General features: G+C 41.2%; 1 protein-coding gene and 1 pseudogene across 1 annotated transcript; both read left to right on the plus strand.

Moving 5' to 3' along the window:
• The first annotated feature begins 463 nt into the window (after window positions 1–463).
• On the plus strand, window positions 464–1,022 carry LOC125538151 (non-specific lipid-transfer protein 2). The gene has a single exon (XM_048701449.2). It carries the CDS (start codon window positions 568–570, stop codon window positions 856–858), a length of 291 nt encoding a protein of 96 aa, XP_048557406.1. The 5' UTR covers window positions 464–567; the 3' UTR covers window positions 859–1,022.
• Window positions 1,023–3,841: 2,819 nt separating this feature from the next.
• On the plus strand, window positions 3,842–4,497 carry LOC125538162 (non-specific lipid-transfer protein 2 pseudogene; annotated as a pseudogene).
• The last annotated feature ends 12,763 nt before the right edge of the window (window positions 4,498–17,260 follow it).

Consider the following 17,260-nt stretch of genomic DNA (forward strand, 5'->3'; position numbering starts at 1 on the left):
TGTTTCCTTGGCTTTGTCAATAAAATGAAAGACTAGTTACGCTCGACCTTTCCGCTGTTCTTATTACCAGTTAACAAATGTGACATGCAGCACAGCTTAACAAACCTTATCATGGGCATGCAGTCCACCAAACCTGCTTTTTCTCTGGGTTGTGACACTTGTAGTTTCAGTCCTTCAGAGGCAGTGCGCGTGGCCTTGTTGTGCTAGTAATTGAGTTGCTTTCAGTGCGTGCGTCGACTAAACTTGACAACCCTCTGCACTTTCAGTTCTCCTTTATTTCGTAGTGCGTGGACCATTAATTTATGCTCCATCATCATCATGTCTTCCATGAACGCAATGTGATGTGCCCATGAGGAAAAGGCACATATCTTCAGGCAACCTTCATTGCATACTTGTACTGCACCAGCCATGGCCATTTGGCCCATGTCTCCACTCTCTTGATCGAAAGACTATAAATACCACTGATCTCACCCCCCAAAACCCACACCATCCAAAGCCATCTTCGCACAAGACACTAGCCCACTACTCACTGCATCTACATTTCATCGTCAGAGTTTCAGAGACGCCATGAAGTACCTGACCCAGCTGATGGTGGCGCTCCTGGCCTTCTGGGCGGTGGTGCTGATGGTGGCCCCGGCAGGCGCCGAGGCGGCGACGTGCGACGCGCTGCAGCTCAGCCCGTGTGCGGGCGCGATCGTCGGGAACGCGGCGCCGACGGCGGTGTGCTGCAGCAGGATGGAGGCGCAGAGGCCGTGCATGTGCCAGTACGCGCGCGACCCCAACCTGAAGCAGTACGTCAACTCCCCCAACGGCAAGAAGGTCCTGGCCGCCTGCAAGGTGCCCGTGCCATCCTGCTAAATCAATGTCTATGATCGGGACGAGAGAGCCCAGCCAGTGGCATCTCTCTACACCGCTGCATGTGCTGCATGTGTTGATGTGTGAGTGTTTGGTTGTCGTGAGTAGCAACCCCGATGTATCTGTATCTGAAATTCTGAATAAATGCAGTGCTTGCGTGAGCTCCACTAGGTAAGAGATGGGCGTTGATGGGAGAAAGAACTGTTCGTTCAAACGGCCGGTCATCATATGTGGCATATGTTTTTCTCGAACGGGCATGTGATGAGCTCATTTTTTTAAAGATAAATATAAAAGGATAAGCGCAGCCTCTGCATCATTACAATGCATATAACTATATTTATTAAAACATAAGTATCATCATTCAGTACACACCAAAAGTAGATACTACCACAAACGACGAAAAATTAGAAAATATATCTACACGCATATTCTATAATCGAACCACACTACCTTACCACCTCCATTTTTGCCAAATTACCCTTCATTAGGATAACCCTCCATATGCATGAACCACACTAAAATGTTATCTTAAATGACACTTTGTTTTTTCAAGTATATCTCAAAAAAAATTACAAATCTCATATTTATGAGGTCCGTATACATCGATTTAACTAAGAAAAACCCTAGAAAAGGTCAGCCGCCAATGGAAAGAATCGTGTTCGCTAGTTAAACTACCCATCATCAACCTACGCACTAAATTTACCATGCAAAAAAAAACATACGCACTAAATCGAGCCAAGCAGCTCGTGTGAACTGGATATTCAAGGGAATAGTCCCCAATATTGTACCCACAAAAATCTCCTTCCATTGCATGCTATTATAAAATGATGTGTACCATAGAGTCAAAGGTGTATATTTTAGTCAAGTATCCTTCCAAAAACGTGTGCTACGACCGTCTGCAACTTGAAAAATGCTATATTGAAGAACCCACTCTTTGTCCTCATTAACCCCTTTCAGAAGCGCGAGTAATTTGGCTGAATCATAACTTGAGACAAAGCTTTGGAGTGAAGATACTTGTTACGCAATAACTAAATCCTCACACCCTCATCCGAAGCAAGCCTATGCAACCATTGGCTGAGGAGGCATTTGTTCTTAATTTTGTGGTCTTTAATACCCAAACCTTAAATGCTAAACCCTAACTCCACTCCTCCTACAACTGGCCCCTTGTTTCCCTTTCTTCTCTCCTTGCATATTCTCCGCTCAACTCCTCTTGTTTTCTGGTACTTGAGGGCCCTACATTTCTTCTCTTTCTTCCTTTGCGAGAGTGCTTTTTTACGTAGAATGCTATGATATTTCATTGATTCTATAATTGTGCATTCCTTTCTACTCAGATCGTGTATCAACTTCTCCCTGTAAATTCTGTTCATTTCCTTATTTGCTTTTTTATTTGAAGCAAATGTCTCCATCAAATCTCTGTGATTCTCATTCTTCTACATGGATCGCAATAAGACCCTTGGTGACACTAAGAAGGCTAAGGTAAATTTTTTTTTTCATTTGTGCTAGTTTGTACCATATAGGGCATGTATGATTCATAGGAAAAGAAAAGGAAAATCATAGGAATAGGAAATTTTACTATGGTGAAAATTCATTTGTTTGATTCAAATGAATGGACCATAAAAAAATTACATGAATGATTCCTTTGGATTGAGTTTCATAATAAAATCTAAGAAATTTAACAATTGACCGCAACCTCTGCTTTACATTCTCATGCACAAAGAACGAGACAAAGGACATAAGTAATGTAATGTCAGCTACATCTTATGTTTGCATATAGTTTAACCTCAATTTGACCATGTATTCTAGGATACCTACATTTTTCCTATTCATGTGAATCAAACAACCACTTCTAAACATTCACGTGTTTTCACAATCATCTGTTTTGCACATTTCAACCAGGAAAGAAAGCCAGGAGGATGGACTAATGATTGACCATCTAGAAGTAAGTGCCGTCAGAATTTAGACAGTGAGGTAAATTTATGTTCTGGCCTCTCCTTTCTCTTATGTTTGCTCTAGGGCATGGCCTTTGAGCTATGGCCATACTATGCTCTGCTCCAGCCATCGAGCCAATGATCTAGTGCTTGTGTTTGCTATGGGGCGTATTTGACAATTCTCATGTGGATATCGTAGTTGGTAATTGGTTATTTGATTACTAGTATTCCCTATTGAATGTGTTGAGTTATATTTGATGCTCTTAGTACTCTGTACTAGGTTCTGTTGGTAACTACACATACAAATTTAGTGCTGGGCATTTGTCATTTGCAGATCTTGTAATGGTATGTACTGATTTGGGGATTAATCCAATTTTGATTCTATACTTGATCTTAAGTGCAATCATATTATGCACACACCCAAAAACAAAGACACTTCTCTCTTATTGTCATGTTTGAGTAGGTTGGACTCGATGAATTTTTTTCGTCGAAATTCCCAGCAAGCACACCATAAGTTTTTTTTTTTGATCGAATGGTATGAAGGGAACAATGTTTATAAGAAAATTTCTAAAATTTTCAATTATGTGCAATTCCTTGACCTAAAATCACTCAAAATGTGATGGTTTAATTGTGGAAATGATGACCCATGCTCACACTAGCCATACAGTCTCAAGCCCTCGACCCTCCATGAACGAGGAGGTTCGATCGATCTCTTCCTTAATCTACGTGTAACTCAGCTGCGCACCCAAAACCGAGACTTTCCTTGAACGTTTCGGCACGCTCATGATGGATTCCACACTTCCACCGACCCACTGAGATCATCAGGCTGCCATGTTCACATAGTAAAAAAGCGCAACACGTCACCCCGGCCCGTACCGTCCGACGCGCCACGCGCCGTCTGGATCGGCCGCTAGTGGAGCTCTGTGCCCACGCGCATGTCGGTAGCTAGTGCACCCATGCTTGATGCTTCCGCGTTGTACACTCTGTCGCGCGCCACACCTACTACTACGTGCTGCATGCGGCCTATAAAACGCACCGTCGACCGCGCCCATTCTCCACAACCCATAGGCATCAGCCAGCTCCTCACGAACGCACGGTCGCAGAGACACCGCACGAGAGCAGCTCCACCACTTCCCTCCCACACGAGCCCAAGAAGCAACCATGGCGGCGGCGAAGGCCACCCTCGTCTGCTTCATGGTCATGGCTCTCGCGACGGCGCTGCTGGCAGTGCCGGGCGCGGTGGAGGGGGCAACGTGCAGCCCGACGCAGCTGACCCCGTGCGCGCCGGCCATCATCGGGAACGCGGCGCCGAGCGCGGCGTGCTGCGGGAAGCTCAAGGCGCACCCGGCGAGCTGCCTGTGCAAGTACAAGAAGGACCCCAACCTGCAGCGCTACGTCAACTCCCCCAACGGCAAGAAGGTCTTCGCCGCGTGCAAGCTGCGCCTGCCAAGCTGCTGAACTAGCTATTGGTGCCACGAGCTTCGTCCATGTCCCTCGCGCGTTGCACGTACACTACGTACGCTGGAGTACCGAGAGTGTGTGAGGTATAATAATAAAACGAGGCGAGTGCTATATACTTTATATATTAAACAGAAATAAATTGACAGCGCTGTACTACTTTGGTACGGTGCCCGTTATGTCCATGTGCATGTATACTCATGTCCTGTGTATGCCAGCATATACATGTCAGAGTAATAAACAAAAATTTTTGTTCTGTTCCCTGCTTCGCTCCGAAAAGGAAGAAAATGTTTTTTGTTTGAAATGGAGAAGAAAATACTAGTTAGTAGTTAGAATATATGAGAATAATACCCCTCCACATTCTTATGATATATCAATGGTAGCAACTTGTGGCTACATGTTATAGCGTCTCACCTTCTAGGTTCGATAAAATGATTTGTGGCTAAAAAATTAAAAATAATAATGTGGATGACTTACATGTGCTTGATGATGTGAAGGATTTACATGTGTTGAGAAATGAAATGTGGAGTGCTTGTATCTGCTTAATATTATGGAGGACTTACATGTGCAAGAAAAATATGTAGTGGACTTCTACTTTTTGAAACAGAGAGGATGCATGCTTGCTTCATACATGTACTTTAGCAAAAGGGCGAGCCACAGAAAAACAACAATGAAATGGTCGGAAGGAAATGATGAGTCTATAAAACAGTGATACCAACTGTTAAGAACCTTGTTTAGTTTCTTGATCAAATTGTGAATTTGATCGCGGACACGAATTACATGGGAAATGTATAGCGTCTCGGGGTAGAAGTAGGGGGCAATTGTTGTGGACGAAGCTCTTGTCGATCAGGTCGGCCTGACCTCTTTGGTCGTTCGATCGGTTTGACCTTGGTAGTACATCGTCGGCGTGCACGGACCAGGGATACTGCCAGTTAACCTTTCCTACAAAACATTACCGGGAATATACATAAAGTGATAAAGAGATTACCAAAGTACTAAAAATAACAAAGCATAAACTAAAAAGGGAAAGAAAGGCGATGTGTACACTTTTTTTGAAGCGAAGCAAAGTTTTATTGCTTATGTGTGCGTGGGCATATCACCCATAGCACAGCCAGCCACAATGGGCAGAACATCAGACTCCCAGTACAGAGATTCAGAATTAAAACAACAGTGACCAATCTTAGCTAATTCGTGGGCTACAGTATTGGCCTCACGACGACACCCTCAGACCTTGCTGAATGAGAACCACATCTTCATTTGAAGCTTCAGGTCCTCGATGACTGGAGCGTACACTTGAAGGAGCTTTGTAAGCTCAAGACATGAAAACAATTACCAAAAAGATAACCAGAAGCAGTTCTCTGAGGAGTGGCACTAGCGTCATCAACGTGCCTCACAAATCGAGAACTTGCATAATACAACAACATTACCATTTTTCTTAGCGTTCATCCACTAGAGGTCCATTGGAAGATGATGCAAATTAACGAGTGTTGTCGACATTGCCGAAGGGACTTATTACACCGATATAACAATGCAAACCTGAATCTTGCTAGCTTATCTCATCCCATCACTTCGAGGTGATCTGCAAACACCATTAAAGGACGGTGCAAAACTGACATTCTATCAAACAAAACGAACCTTGAACACTAGCTCGATAGCTCCACCATCGGGACAATACTGTGCTTCATAAAAAAAATTAGGACGCTCACCTACCTTGTTGAAAGGCACATATCATATCAACCGAGACCCCACTAGGAACACGAAGCTCATCACATTAAAACTGACCATCACCATTGGACGAAGTCCAGCATGGGTGGCGGTACATGACCAACCTGAGGGGGACAAATAGTAGCACTTCGACGCAATATGATGTCGTTGTGGAACCCCTCATATCAACACCGTGGCCGATGAACAAAATAAGCCACGGTAATGCCAAATATGCTAAAGAAGCAGTAACAACGATTGTGGGTGCGACTAGTCACCGAGCTTTCTCCTAGCGTCAGGGGCGGTTCAAGGGGTTGCCAATGTTTTTTTTTACTTAATTACTAGCACTAGCTTGGGTCACTTATGCCAAAAGTTCATTGCCACATATATCTTTCCACAATCATAGTGTTGGTGGCATATTTGATCAAGCATTTGTGGTTTACGAACTTATTTTCTCTAGAGTCTAACTGGAAGTTCATTTACATATTTTGTTGGAGAACTCCTCTGCATAACAAAACCATCAATTTTTAGTTTCAATTTGATTATCGAATAAATAAGATTATATGCATCTATGATACTAATTAAACCATCATAGCTTCATATTTCCCTCTGAATTTTGGGGCAGATATATTATTTTTGTGGTTGTGACACATGATTTGGCCTTCTTTCCTTATTTATTCAGGCATTGATTTGATCCTAATTAGTCCCATTGTTCCTAGGCCCTATGTCTCATGCTTCCCCTTTCCCTCATCTTGTACCACAGATCCACCACCTCCTCCCCATGCCCCAGCTCCTCCTCTCCCCATTTACTCACAAATAGGTGCCCTACCAGCTCATCTTGCACCATCACCTCCATAGATTTCTCCCCCATTAGTGTCGCCAGCATGCCCCCCCCCCCCCCCCCCCCCCCTCGCATCACTCCCTCACTACCATCAGCTGACAGAGAAGTGACGTGTTGGCTTTGCTCATGCGACCACCTTAACGCTCAACTGTAGCACTGCCCTCCGTCCTCTAGAAGATTAGTCGACGTGGCTTAAAAGAGAACAGTGATGGTATCCTCCGTCGCCCCACCATTGGTGCCAACGGTCCCTCCTCTACAATATTTATCGGGAAATGATAGTGACAAATTAGAGGTCAAGGAATCAACGCGTGTCGTGTCACTGACAAGTCTGATGACGAGGATGGCATCCTGCAGGATGAGGTTCCATGGCGGGCTTCAATGGTGGTGTCGTTGTGATGGTTTGTTTGTTAATAATATCTGGAGCCGCTAGGAGTAGTGGTTGTAACGGATACGAGGTAGGCACCGGCAGAAAATTCAAACTTTCCCATGTACCTCCCACATATGCTAAGGACTGACACAACGGTGGTAATACTACAAGAGAGATTTCGTTGCGCCGGATTGGAGAGACGAATTGTGAAGAGGAGAAGTACATGCCGAATTTCACTCAGCCAATTACCCTATATATATATATATATATATATATATATATATATATATATATATATATATATGAAACTAGTGTAGACTTTTCGTTACAAGTATGTTTGATAAATGCTTGAGCTCGACTCGACCAAACTAATTAACCAATTCCACTCCAGCCTTATAATTGAACAATATATGAACAATCTCTTTACATTTTTAGGGGTATTTCCAACATTCATATATTGCCCTCAGAACCACAATTCAGATGCTCCTTCCGTCCCCAAATAGATGGCCTATAAACAGAGTAAAAAGCAGTGCTTTTCAAGTTTGGCCAAGCATAAAAACAAAGATATGAAGATAATTAGCAAGACCCAACCAATATCAATATACTCGCCATTAGATATATTTTTGTAATGTATTTATTTAATATTGTAGTAGTTGTTAATAGCTTATTCTATGTATTTGATCAAACATATACATGGCTGACTTTTTAACTGGATTCATATGTCATCTGTTTAGGAACAGAGGGCGTATGTAGTTGCCAAATTGCTCGCAACTACTTACCCACAATTATTTTTGGACGACCCATGGCTAGTCTTGATTTTTTTTATCTACAATTGGTGTTTTTTGGGTATAATGGGTGTTTTTATTTACTTTTTTTTTAGCATCGGGTGTTTTTATTTACTTAAAGTCCCGCTTCGGTACAACCCCCTCCTAAAACGTATATAGGGGCAATGTAGTCTTTTCACACCTTACCTATACATGCGCTCGATGCCCCAGTACGAGGCGCGTTCTGTTTGACTGATGTGCATCCGCAGAGGGAGAGCCTCCCGAGTGGGCCGGCCCATTATTGCGTGAAAACTGTGAAAATAAACAACCACAAGAAAATGACCAGCAAAAGGATTCGAACCAAGCACTATATATATATGAAACGGTGGTAATACTACAAAAGAGATTTCGTTGCGCCGGATTGGAGAGACGAATTGTGAAGAGGAAAAGTACATGCCGAATTTCACTCAGCCAATTACCCTATATATATATATATATATATATATATATATATATATATATATATATATGAAACTAGTGTAGACTTTTCGTTACAAGTATGTTTGATAAATGCTTGAGCTCGACTCGACCAAACTAATTAACCAATTCCACTCCAGCCTTATAATTGAACAATATATGAACAATCTCTTTACATTTTTAGGGGTATTTCCAACATTCATATATTGCCCTCAGAACCACAATTCAGATGCTCCTTCCGTCCCCAAATAGATGGCCTATAAACAGAGTAAAAAGCAGTGCTTTTCAAGTTTGGCCAAGCATAAAAACAAAGATATGAAGATAATTAGCAAGACCCAACCAATATCAATATACTCGCCATTAGATATATTTTTGTAATGTATTTATTTAATATTGTAGTAGTTGTTAATAGCTTATTCTATGTATTTGATCAAACATATACATGGCTGACTTTTTAACTGGATTCATATGTCATCTGTTTAGGAACAGAGGGCGTATGTAGTTGCCAAATTGCTCGCAACTACTTACCCACAATTATTTTTGGACGACCCATGGCTAGTCTTGATTTTTTTTATCTACAATTGGTGTTTTTTGGGTATAATGGGTGTTTTTATTTACTTTTTTTTTAGCATCGGGTGTTTTTATTTACTTAAAGTCCCGCTTCGGTACAACCCCCTCCTAAAACGTATATAGGGGCAATGTAGTCTTTTCACACCTTACCTATACATGCGCTCGATGCCCCAGTACGAGGCGCGTTCTGTTTGACTGATGTGCATCCGCAGAGGGAGAGCCTCCCGAGTGGGCCGGCCCATTATTGCGTGAAAACTGTGAAAATAAACAACCACAAGAAAATGACCAGCAAAAGGATTCGAACCAAGCACTATATATATATGAAACGGTGGTAATACTACAAAAGAGATTTCGTTGCGCCGGATTGGAGAGACGAATTGTGAAGAGGAAAAGTACATGCCGAATTTCACTCAGCCAATTACCCTATATATATATATATATATATATATATATATATATATATATATATATATATGAAACTAGTGTAGACTTTTCGTTACAAGTATGTTTGATAAATGCTTGAGCTCGACTCGACCAAACTAATTAACCAATTCCACTCCAGCCTTATAATTGAACAATATATGAACAATCTCTTTACATTTTTAGGGGTATTTCCAACATTCATATATTGCCCTCAGAACCACAATTCAGATGCTCCTTCCGTCCCCAAATAGATGGCCTATAAACAGAGTAAAAAGCAGTGCTTTTCAAGTTTGGCCAAGCATAAAAACAAAGATATGAAGATAATTAGCAAGACCCAACCAATATCAATATACTCGCCATTAGATATATTTTTGTAATGTATTTATTTAATATTGTAGTAGTTGTTAATAGCTTATTCTATGTATTTGATCAAACATATACATGGCTGACTTTTTAACTGGATTCATATGTCATCTGTTTAGGAACAGAGGGCGTATGTAGTTGCCAAATTGCTCGCAACTACTTACCCACAATTATTTTTGGACGACCCATGGCTAGTCTTGATTTTTTTTATCTACAATTGGTGTTTTTTGGGTATAATGGGTGTTTTTATTTACTTTTTTTTTAGCATCGGGTGTTTTTATTTACTTAAAGTCCCGCTTCGGTACAACCCCCTCCTAAAACGTATATAGGGGCAATGTAGTCTTTTCACACCTTACCTATACATGCGCTCGATGCCCCAGTACGAGGCGCGTTCTGTTTGACTGATGTGCATCCGCAGAGGGAGAGCCTCCCGAGTGGGCCGGCCCATTATTGCGTGAAAACTGTGAAAATAAACAACCACAAGAAAATGACCAGCAAAAGGATTCGAACCAAGCACTATATATATATGAAACGGTGGTAATACTACAAAAGAGATTTCGTTGCGCCGGATTGGAGAGACGAATTGTGAAGAGGAAAAGTACATGCCGAATTTCACTCAGCCAATTACCCTATATATATATATATATATATATATATATATATATATATATATATATATATATATATATATATATATATGAAACTAGTGTAGACTTTTCGTTACAAGTATGTTCGATAAATGCTTGAGCTCGACTCGACCAAACTAATTAACCAATTCCACTCCAGCCTTACAATTGAACAATATATGAACAATCTCTTTACATTTTTAGGGGTATTTCCAACATTCATATATTGCCCTCAGAACCACAATTCAGATGCTCCTTCCGTCCCCAAATAGATGGCCTATAAACAGAGTAAAAAGCAGTGCTTTTCAAGTTTGGCCAAGCATAAAAACAAAGATATGAAGATAATTAGCAAGACCCAACCAATATCAATATACTCGCCATTAGATATATTTTTGTAATGTATTTATTTAATATTGTAGTAGTTGTTAATAGCTTATTCTATGTATTTGATCAAACATATACATGGCTGACTTTTTAACTGGATTCATATGTCATCTGTTTAGGAACAGAGGGCGTATGTAGTTGCCAAATTGCTCGCAACTACTTACCCACAATTATTTTTGGACGACCCATGGCTAGTCTTGATTTTTTTATCTACAATTGGTGTTTTTTGGGTATAATGGGTGTTTTTATTTACTTTTTTTTTAGCATCGGGTGTTTTTATTTACTTAAAGTCCCGCTTCGGTACAACCCCCTCCTAAAACGTATACAGGGGCAATGTAGTCTTTTCACACCTTACCTATACATGCGCTCGATGCCCCAGTACGAGGCGCGTTCTGTTTGACTGATGTGCATCCGCAGAGGGAGAGCCTCCCGAGTGGGCCGGCCCATTATTGCGTGAAAACTGTGAAAATAAACAACCACAAGAAAATGACCAGCAAAAGGATTCGAACCAAGCACTATATATATATGAAACGGTGGTAATACTACAAAAGAGATTTCGTTGCGCCGGATTGGAGAGACGAATTGTGAAGAGGAAAAGTACATGCCGAATTTCACTCAGCCAATTACCCTATATATATATATATATATATATATATATATATATATATATATATATATATGAAACTAGTGTAGACTTTTCGTTACAAGTATGTTCGATAAATGCTTGAGCTCGACTCGACCAAACTAATTAACCAATTCCACTCCAGCCTTACAATTGAACAATATATGAACAATCTCTTTACATTTTTAGGGGTATTTCCAACATTCATATATTGCCCTCAGAACCACAATTCAGATGCTCCTTCCGTCCCCAAATAGATGGCCTATAAACAGAGTAAAAAGCAGTGCTTTTCAAGTTTGGCCAAGCATAAAAACAAAGATATGAAGATAATTAGCAAGACCCAACCAATATCAATATACTCGCCATTAGATATATTTTTGTAATGTATTTATTTAATATTGTAGTAGTTGTTAATAGCTTATTCTATGTATTTGATCAAACATATACATGGCTGACTTTTTAACTGGATTCATATGTCATCTGTTTAGGAACAGAGGGCGTATGTAGTTGCCAAATTGCTCGCAATTACTTACCCACAATTATTTTTGGACGACCCATGGCTAGTCTTGATTTTTTTTTATCTACAATTGGTGTTTTTTGGGTATAATGGGTGTTTTTATTTACTTTTTTTTAGCATCGGGTGTTTTTATTTACTTAAAGTCCCGCTTCGGTACAACCCCCTCCTAAAACGTATACAGGGGCAATGTAGTCTTTTCACACCTTACCTATACATGCGCTCGATGCCCCAGAGCCTCCCGAGTGGGCCGGCCCATTATTGCGTGAAAACTGTGAAAATAAACAACCACAAGAAAATGACCAGCAAAAGGATTCGAACCAAGCACCTCAGTATGATAAGCGCTGATAGCTAGCCAATACACCTGATAGAGTTCGTTGTCCAATAAAGAAACGCTAGCAGAATGATCACAGCAACCCGTTTAGTGTAGCGAACCATTTTTTCCTGCTTCTTTTTCTTTTTTTCTTTGTTTTTTTTCCTATTTGAAGTTTTTTTATTCTCAACAAAATTGAATGCTTTTAGTTTTGTTCAAAATTTCATGAAATTTTCGTTTTTTCCAGTTTAGTTCATATATTGAAAAAATTAAATCACATTTTTAGAAAAAATGAATTTTTGAAAAATGTTCGTGTCCTTAAAACATTGTTCAGAATGATAAGACATGAACAGTTTTTTAAAAGTATGAACAAAATTTTGAAAACCAGCAATTTTTGGAAAACACGAACAACAATTGGTATTTTCAAACAATTTTTTAACAAGTCGAACAAAAAATTGAAACCAAAAAGGTTTATGGAATTTCGTCGAACATTTTTCTGAATTTTTGAAAAAAAAATTGAAAGCAGGAACATTTTTAAAATTCCAAACAAATTTTGAAAGTGCGAACGTTATTTGAAACTCCACGGACATTGTTTGAATATGTGAATAAACTTTGGGAAAGTGTACTTTTTTAAATTTGTGAATTTTTTTGTAAACTAGATTATTTTTGAAATTGCGATTTTTTTTGTAAACAACAACATTTTTTAAGAGTAAAATACACCATAAGTCTCAAAAATATTTGGTGTGTGTCATATTAGTCCGAATACTTTGAAATTTATATATGGATCCTAAAAGTTTGCCAAGTGTGTTGCTCGCAGTCCTATCCACGCTGCATCAGTTTTGACACGGGGTGGGCGGTTGACTACTTCGATGTGACAACATTTTTGCACACCCCCTCCCAAAAGGTCATATGTTCTAATAATTTTGTGGCATTCACACTTGCGCACATCCTATCCCTTGTCCTCCTCTCCATATCCAATGGCCACCATCCACATCGGCACCAGAGCGCGGTAAACATGATGAGCTTCCTGCATCATGCGGTGGAACCACTCTGACATGTCTACCTTTTCTGTCGAGGTAGGATCGTCTATGTTGTGGAGGAAGTAGGGACGGAACCATTAAGACTTCTGCAACGGGGTGGAAGGAGGAGGAAACGGGATGAAGCATGTCGGCTGCTTGTTGCCACCGCCGCCCTCTCGCGTACGAGATGTCACCACAATCTTTGTGGAAGGCAAAAACCACTGCCGTGGGGAGGGGGCCTTGGGTCGTTGTGCGGGAGAGCATGACTGCCGACGACGCAGATGCAGGATGGCGAACTTGCTAGCAAAAGTTGGGGTCCGTCCAGAGATTTCCAATAAAATACCATGGGTCAGCGGAGAGTGTTTGAGTAGGCCAGAAGGGTCCGTTTGGGAGCAGCTCGTCATTCAACATCCCTTAAATGGCCCCAATTTTTTTACTGGCTCTGCATGACCAATTCAAGGCACTATGCCAAGTTTTTTGAGTTTTAGGCAATTCTTTCATTTTCTAGAGTTTGTTTTGTGGAAAATAGCCAATAAATGGTCGGACGTGACGCAACTTGCATATGGTGTCAGAATTCGTTCAAACCTGTCAAGGATGCCTACCATGGGAAATCTCACTTGCTTGCAAAAAATGGGGTCATTTCATGCATGTCAAATATTGACCGTGTTCATGGTAGGCGAGAAGGGTCCATTTGGTAGCACTTTGTTTCTCAACACCTCTACAATGGCTCCAATTTTTTTCTTGGTATTGTATGACCAATTCAAGGCACCATGCCAATTTTTTTCTTAGTTTTCAACAATTCTTGCATTTTTCCAAAGTTTTCGATGATAAATGGCCGGACGTGATGCAACTTGCATACGGTGTCCAAAATCATTCAAACTTGGCATAGATGACTACCATGTGTTGGGGAACGTAGTAATTTCAAAAAAATTCCTACGCACACGCAAGATCATGGTGATGCATAGCAGAGAGGGGAGAGTGTTGTCTACGTACCCTCGTAGACCGGAAGCGGAAGCGTTAGCACAACGCGGTTGATGTAGTCGTACGTCTTCACGGCCCAACCGATCAAGCACTGAAACTACGGCACCTCCGAGTTATAGCACACGTTCAGCTCGTTGACGATCCCCGGACTCCGATCCAGCAAAGTGTCGGGGATGAGTTCCGTCAGCACGACGGCGTGGTGACGATCTTGATGTTTTACCGTCGCAGGGCTTCGCCTAAGCACCGCTACAATATTATCGAGGACTATGGTGGAGGGGGGCACCACACACGGCTAAGAGATCAATGATCAACTGTTGTGTCTATGGGGTGCCCCCCTGCCCCCGTATATAAAGGAGTGGAGGAGGGGGGCGGCCAAGGAGGGTGGCGCGCCCTAGGGGGGAGTCCAACTCCCACAGGGAGTAGGACTCCCCTTTTTCCTATTAGGAGTAGGAGAGGGAAGGAAGAGGAAGGAAAGGGGGGGCCGGCCCCCTTCCCAATTCGGATTGGGCTTGGGGGGGCGCCCTCTCCCTTGCTCCTTTCCCCTCCTTTCCACTAAGGCCCAATAAGGCCCATATAGCTCCCGAGGGTTCCGATAACATCCCGGTGATCCGGTAGTGTTCCAATCTCACCCGGAACCTTTCCGGTGTCCAAATATAATCGTCCAATATATCAATCTTTATGTGTCGACCATTTCGAGCCTCCTCGTCAAGTCCATGATCACATCCAGGACTCCGAACAACCTTCGGTACATCAAAATATATAAACTCATAATGAAACTGTCATCGTAACGTTAAGCGTGCGGACCCTACGGGTTCGAGAACAATGTAGACATGACCGAGACATGTCTCCGGTCAATAACCAATAGCGGAACCTGGATGCTCATATTGGCTCCTACATATTCTACGAAGATCTTTATCGGTCAGACCGCATAACAACATACGTTTGTTCCCTTCGTCATCGGTATGTTACTTGCCCGAGATTCGATCGTCGGGATCTGAATACCTAGTTCAATCTCGTTACTGGCAAGTCTCTTTATCGTTCTGTAATACATCATCTTGCAACTAACTTATTAGTTGCATTGCTTGCAAGGCTTAAGTGATGTGCATTACCGAGAGGGCCCAGAGATACCTCTCCGACAATCGGAGTGACAAATCCTAATCTCGAAATACGCCAACCCAGCATGTACCTTTGGAGACACCTGTAGAGCACCTTTATAATCACCCAGTTACGTTGTGACGTTTGCTAGCACACAAAGTGTTCCTCCGGTAAACGGGAGTTGCATAATCTCATAGTCATAGGAACATGTATAAGTCATGAAGAAAGCAATAGCAACATACTAAACGATCGGGTGCTAAGCTAATGGAATGGGTCATGTCAATCACATCATTCTTCTAATGATGTGATCCTGTTAATCAAATGACAACTCATGTCTATGGCTAGGAAACATAACCATCTTTGATCAACGAGCTAGTCAAGTAGAGGCATACTAGTGACACTCTGTTTGTCCATGTATTCACACATGTATTATGTTTCCGGTTAATACAATTCTAGCATGAATAATAAACATTTATCATGATATAAGGAAATAAATAATAACTTTATTATTGCCTCTAGGGCATATTTCCTTCAGTCTCCCACTTGCACTAGAGTCAATAATCTAGTTCACATCGCCATGTGATTTAACACCAATAGTTCACATCACCATGTGATTAACACCCATAGTTCACATCAACATGTGACCAACACCCAAAGGGTTTACTAGAGTCAATAATCTAGTTCACATCGCTATGTGATTAACTCCCAAAGAGTACTGAGGTGTGATCATGTTTTGCTTGTGAGAGAAGTTTAGTCAACGGGTCTGCCACATTCAGATCCGTAAGTATTTTGCAAATTTCTATGTCAACAATGCTCTGCATGGAGCTACTCTAGCTAATTGCTCCCACTTTCAATATGTATCCAGATTGAGACTTAGAGTCATCTGGATCAGTGTCAAAACTTGCATCAACGTAACCCTTTACGACGAACCTTTTGTCACCTCCATAATCGAGAAACATATCCTTATTCCACTAAGGATAATTTTGACCAATGTCCAGTGATCTACTCCTAGATCACTATTGTACTCCTTTGCCAAACTGAGGGCAGGGTATACAATAGGTCTGGTACACAATATGGCATACTTTATAGAACCTATGGCTAAGGCATAGGGAATGACTTTCATTCTCTCTCTATCTTCTGCCATGGTCGGGTTTTGAGTCTTACTCAACTTCACACCTTGTAACACAGGCAAGAACTACTTTTTGACTGTTCTATTTTGAACTACTTCAAAATCTTGTCAAGGTATGTACTCATTGAAAAACTTATCAAGCATCTTGATCTATCTCTATAGATCTTGATGCTCAATATGTAAGCAGCTTCACCGAGGTCTTTCTTTGAAAAACTTCTTTCAAACATTCCTTTATGCTTTGCAGAATAATTCTACATTATCTCCGATCAACAATATGTCATTCACATATACTTATCAGAAATGTTGTAATGCTCCCACTCACTTTCTTGTAAATACAGGCTTCACCGCAAGTCTGTATAAAAGTATATGCTTTGATCAACTTATCAAAGTGTATATTCCAACTCCGAGATGCTTGCACCAGTCCATAGATGGATCCCTGGAGCTTGCATATTTTGTTAGTACCTTTAGGATTGACAAAACCTTCTGGTTGCATCATATACAACTCTTCTTTAATAAATTCATTAAGGAATGCAATTTTGTTTATCCATTTGCCATATTTCATAAAATGCGGCAATTGCTAACATGATTCGGGCAGACTTAAGCATAGATACGAGTGAGAAACTCTCATCGTAGTCAACACCTTGAACTTGTCGAAAACCTTTTTGCGACAATTCTAGCTTTGTAGATAGTAACACTACTATCAGCGTCTGTCTTCCTCTTGAAGATCCATTTAATCTCAATGGCTCGCCGATCAATGGGCAAGTCAATCAAAGTCCATACTTTGTTCTCATACATGGATCTCATCTATGGCCTCAAGCCATTTCGCGGAA

The sequence above is a fragment of the Triticum urartu genome, chromosome 1A, assembly GCF_056163025.1.
Source record: "Triticum urartu cultivar PI428250 chromosome 1A, HENAU_Tu73, whole genome shotgun sequence".
Taxonomy (NCBI): Eukaryota; Viridiplantae; Streptophyta; class Magnoliopsida; order Poales; family Poaceae; genus Triticum; species Triticum urartu.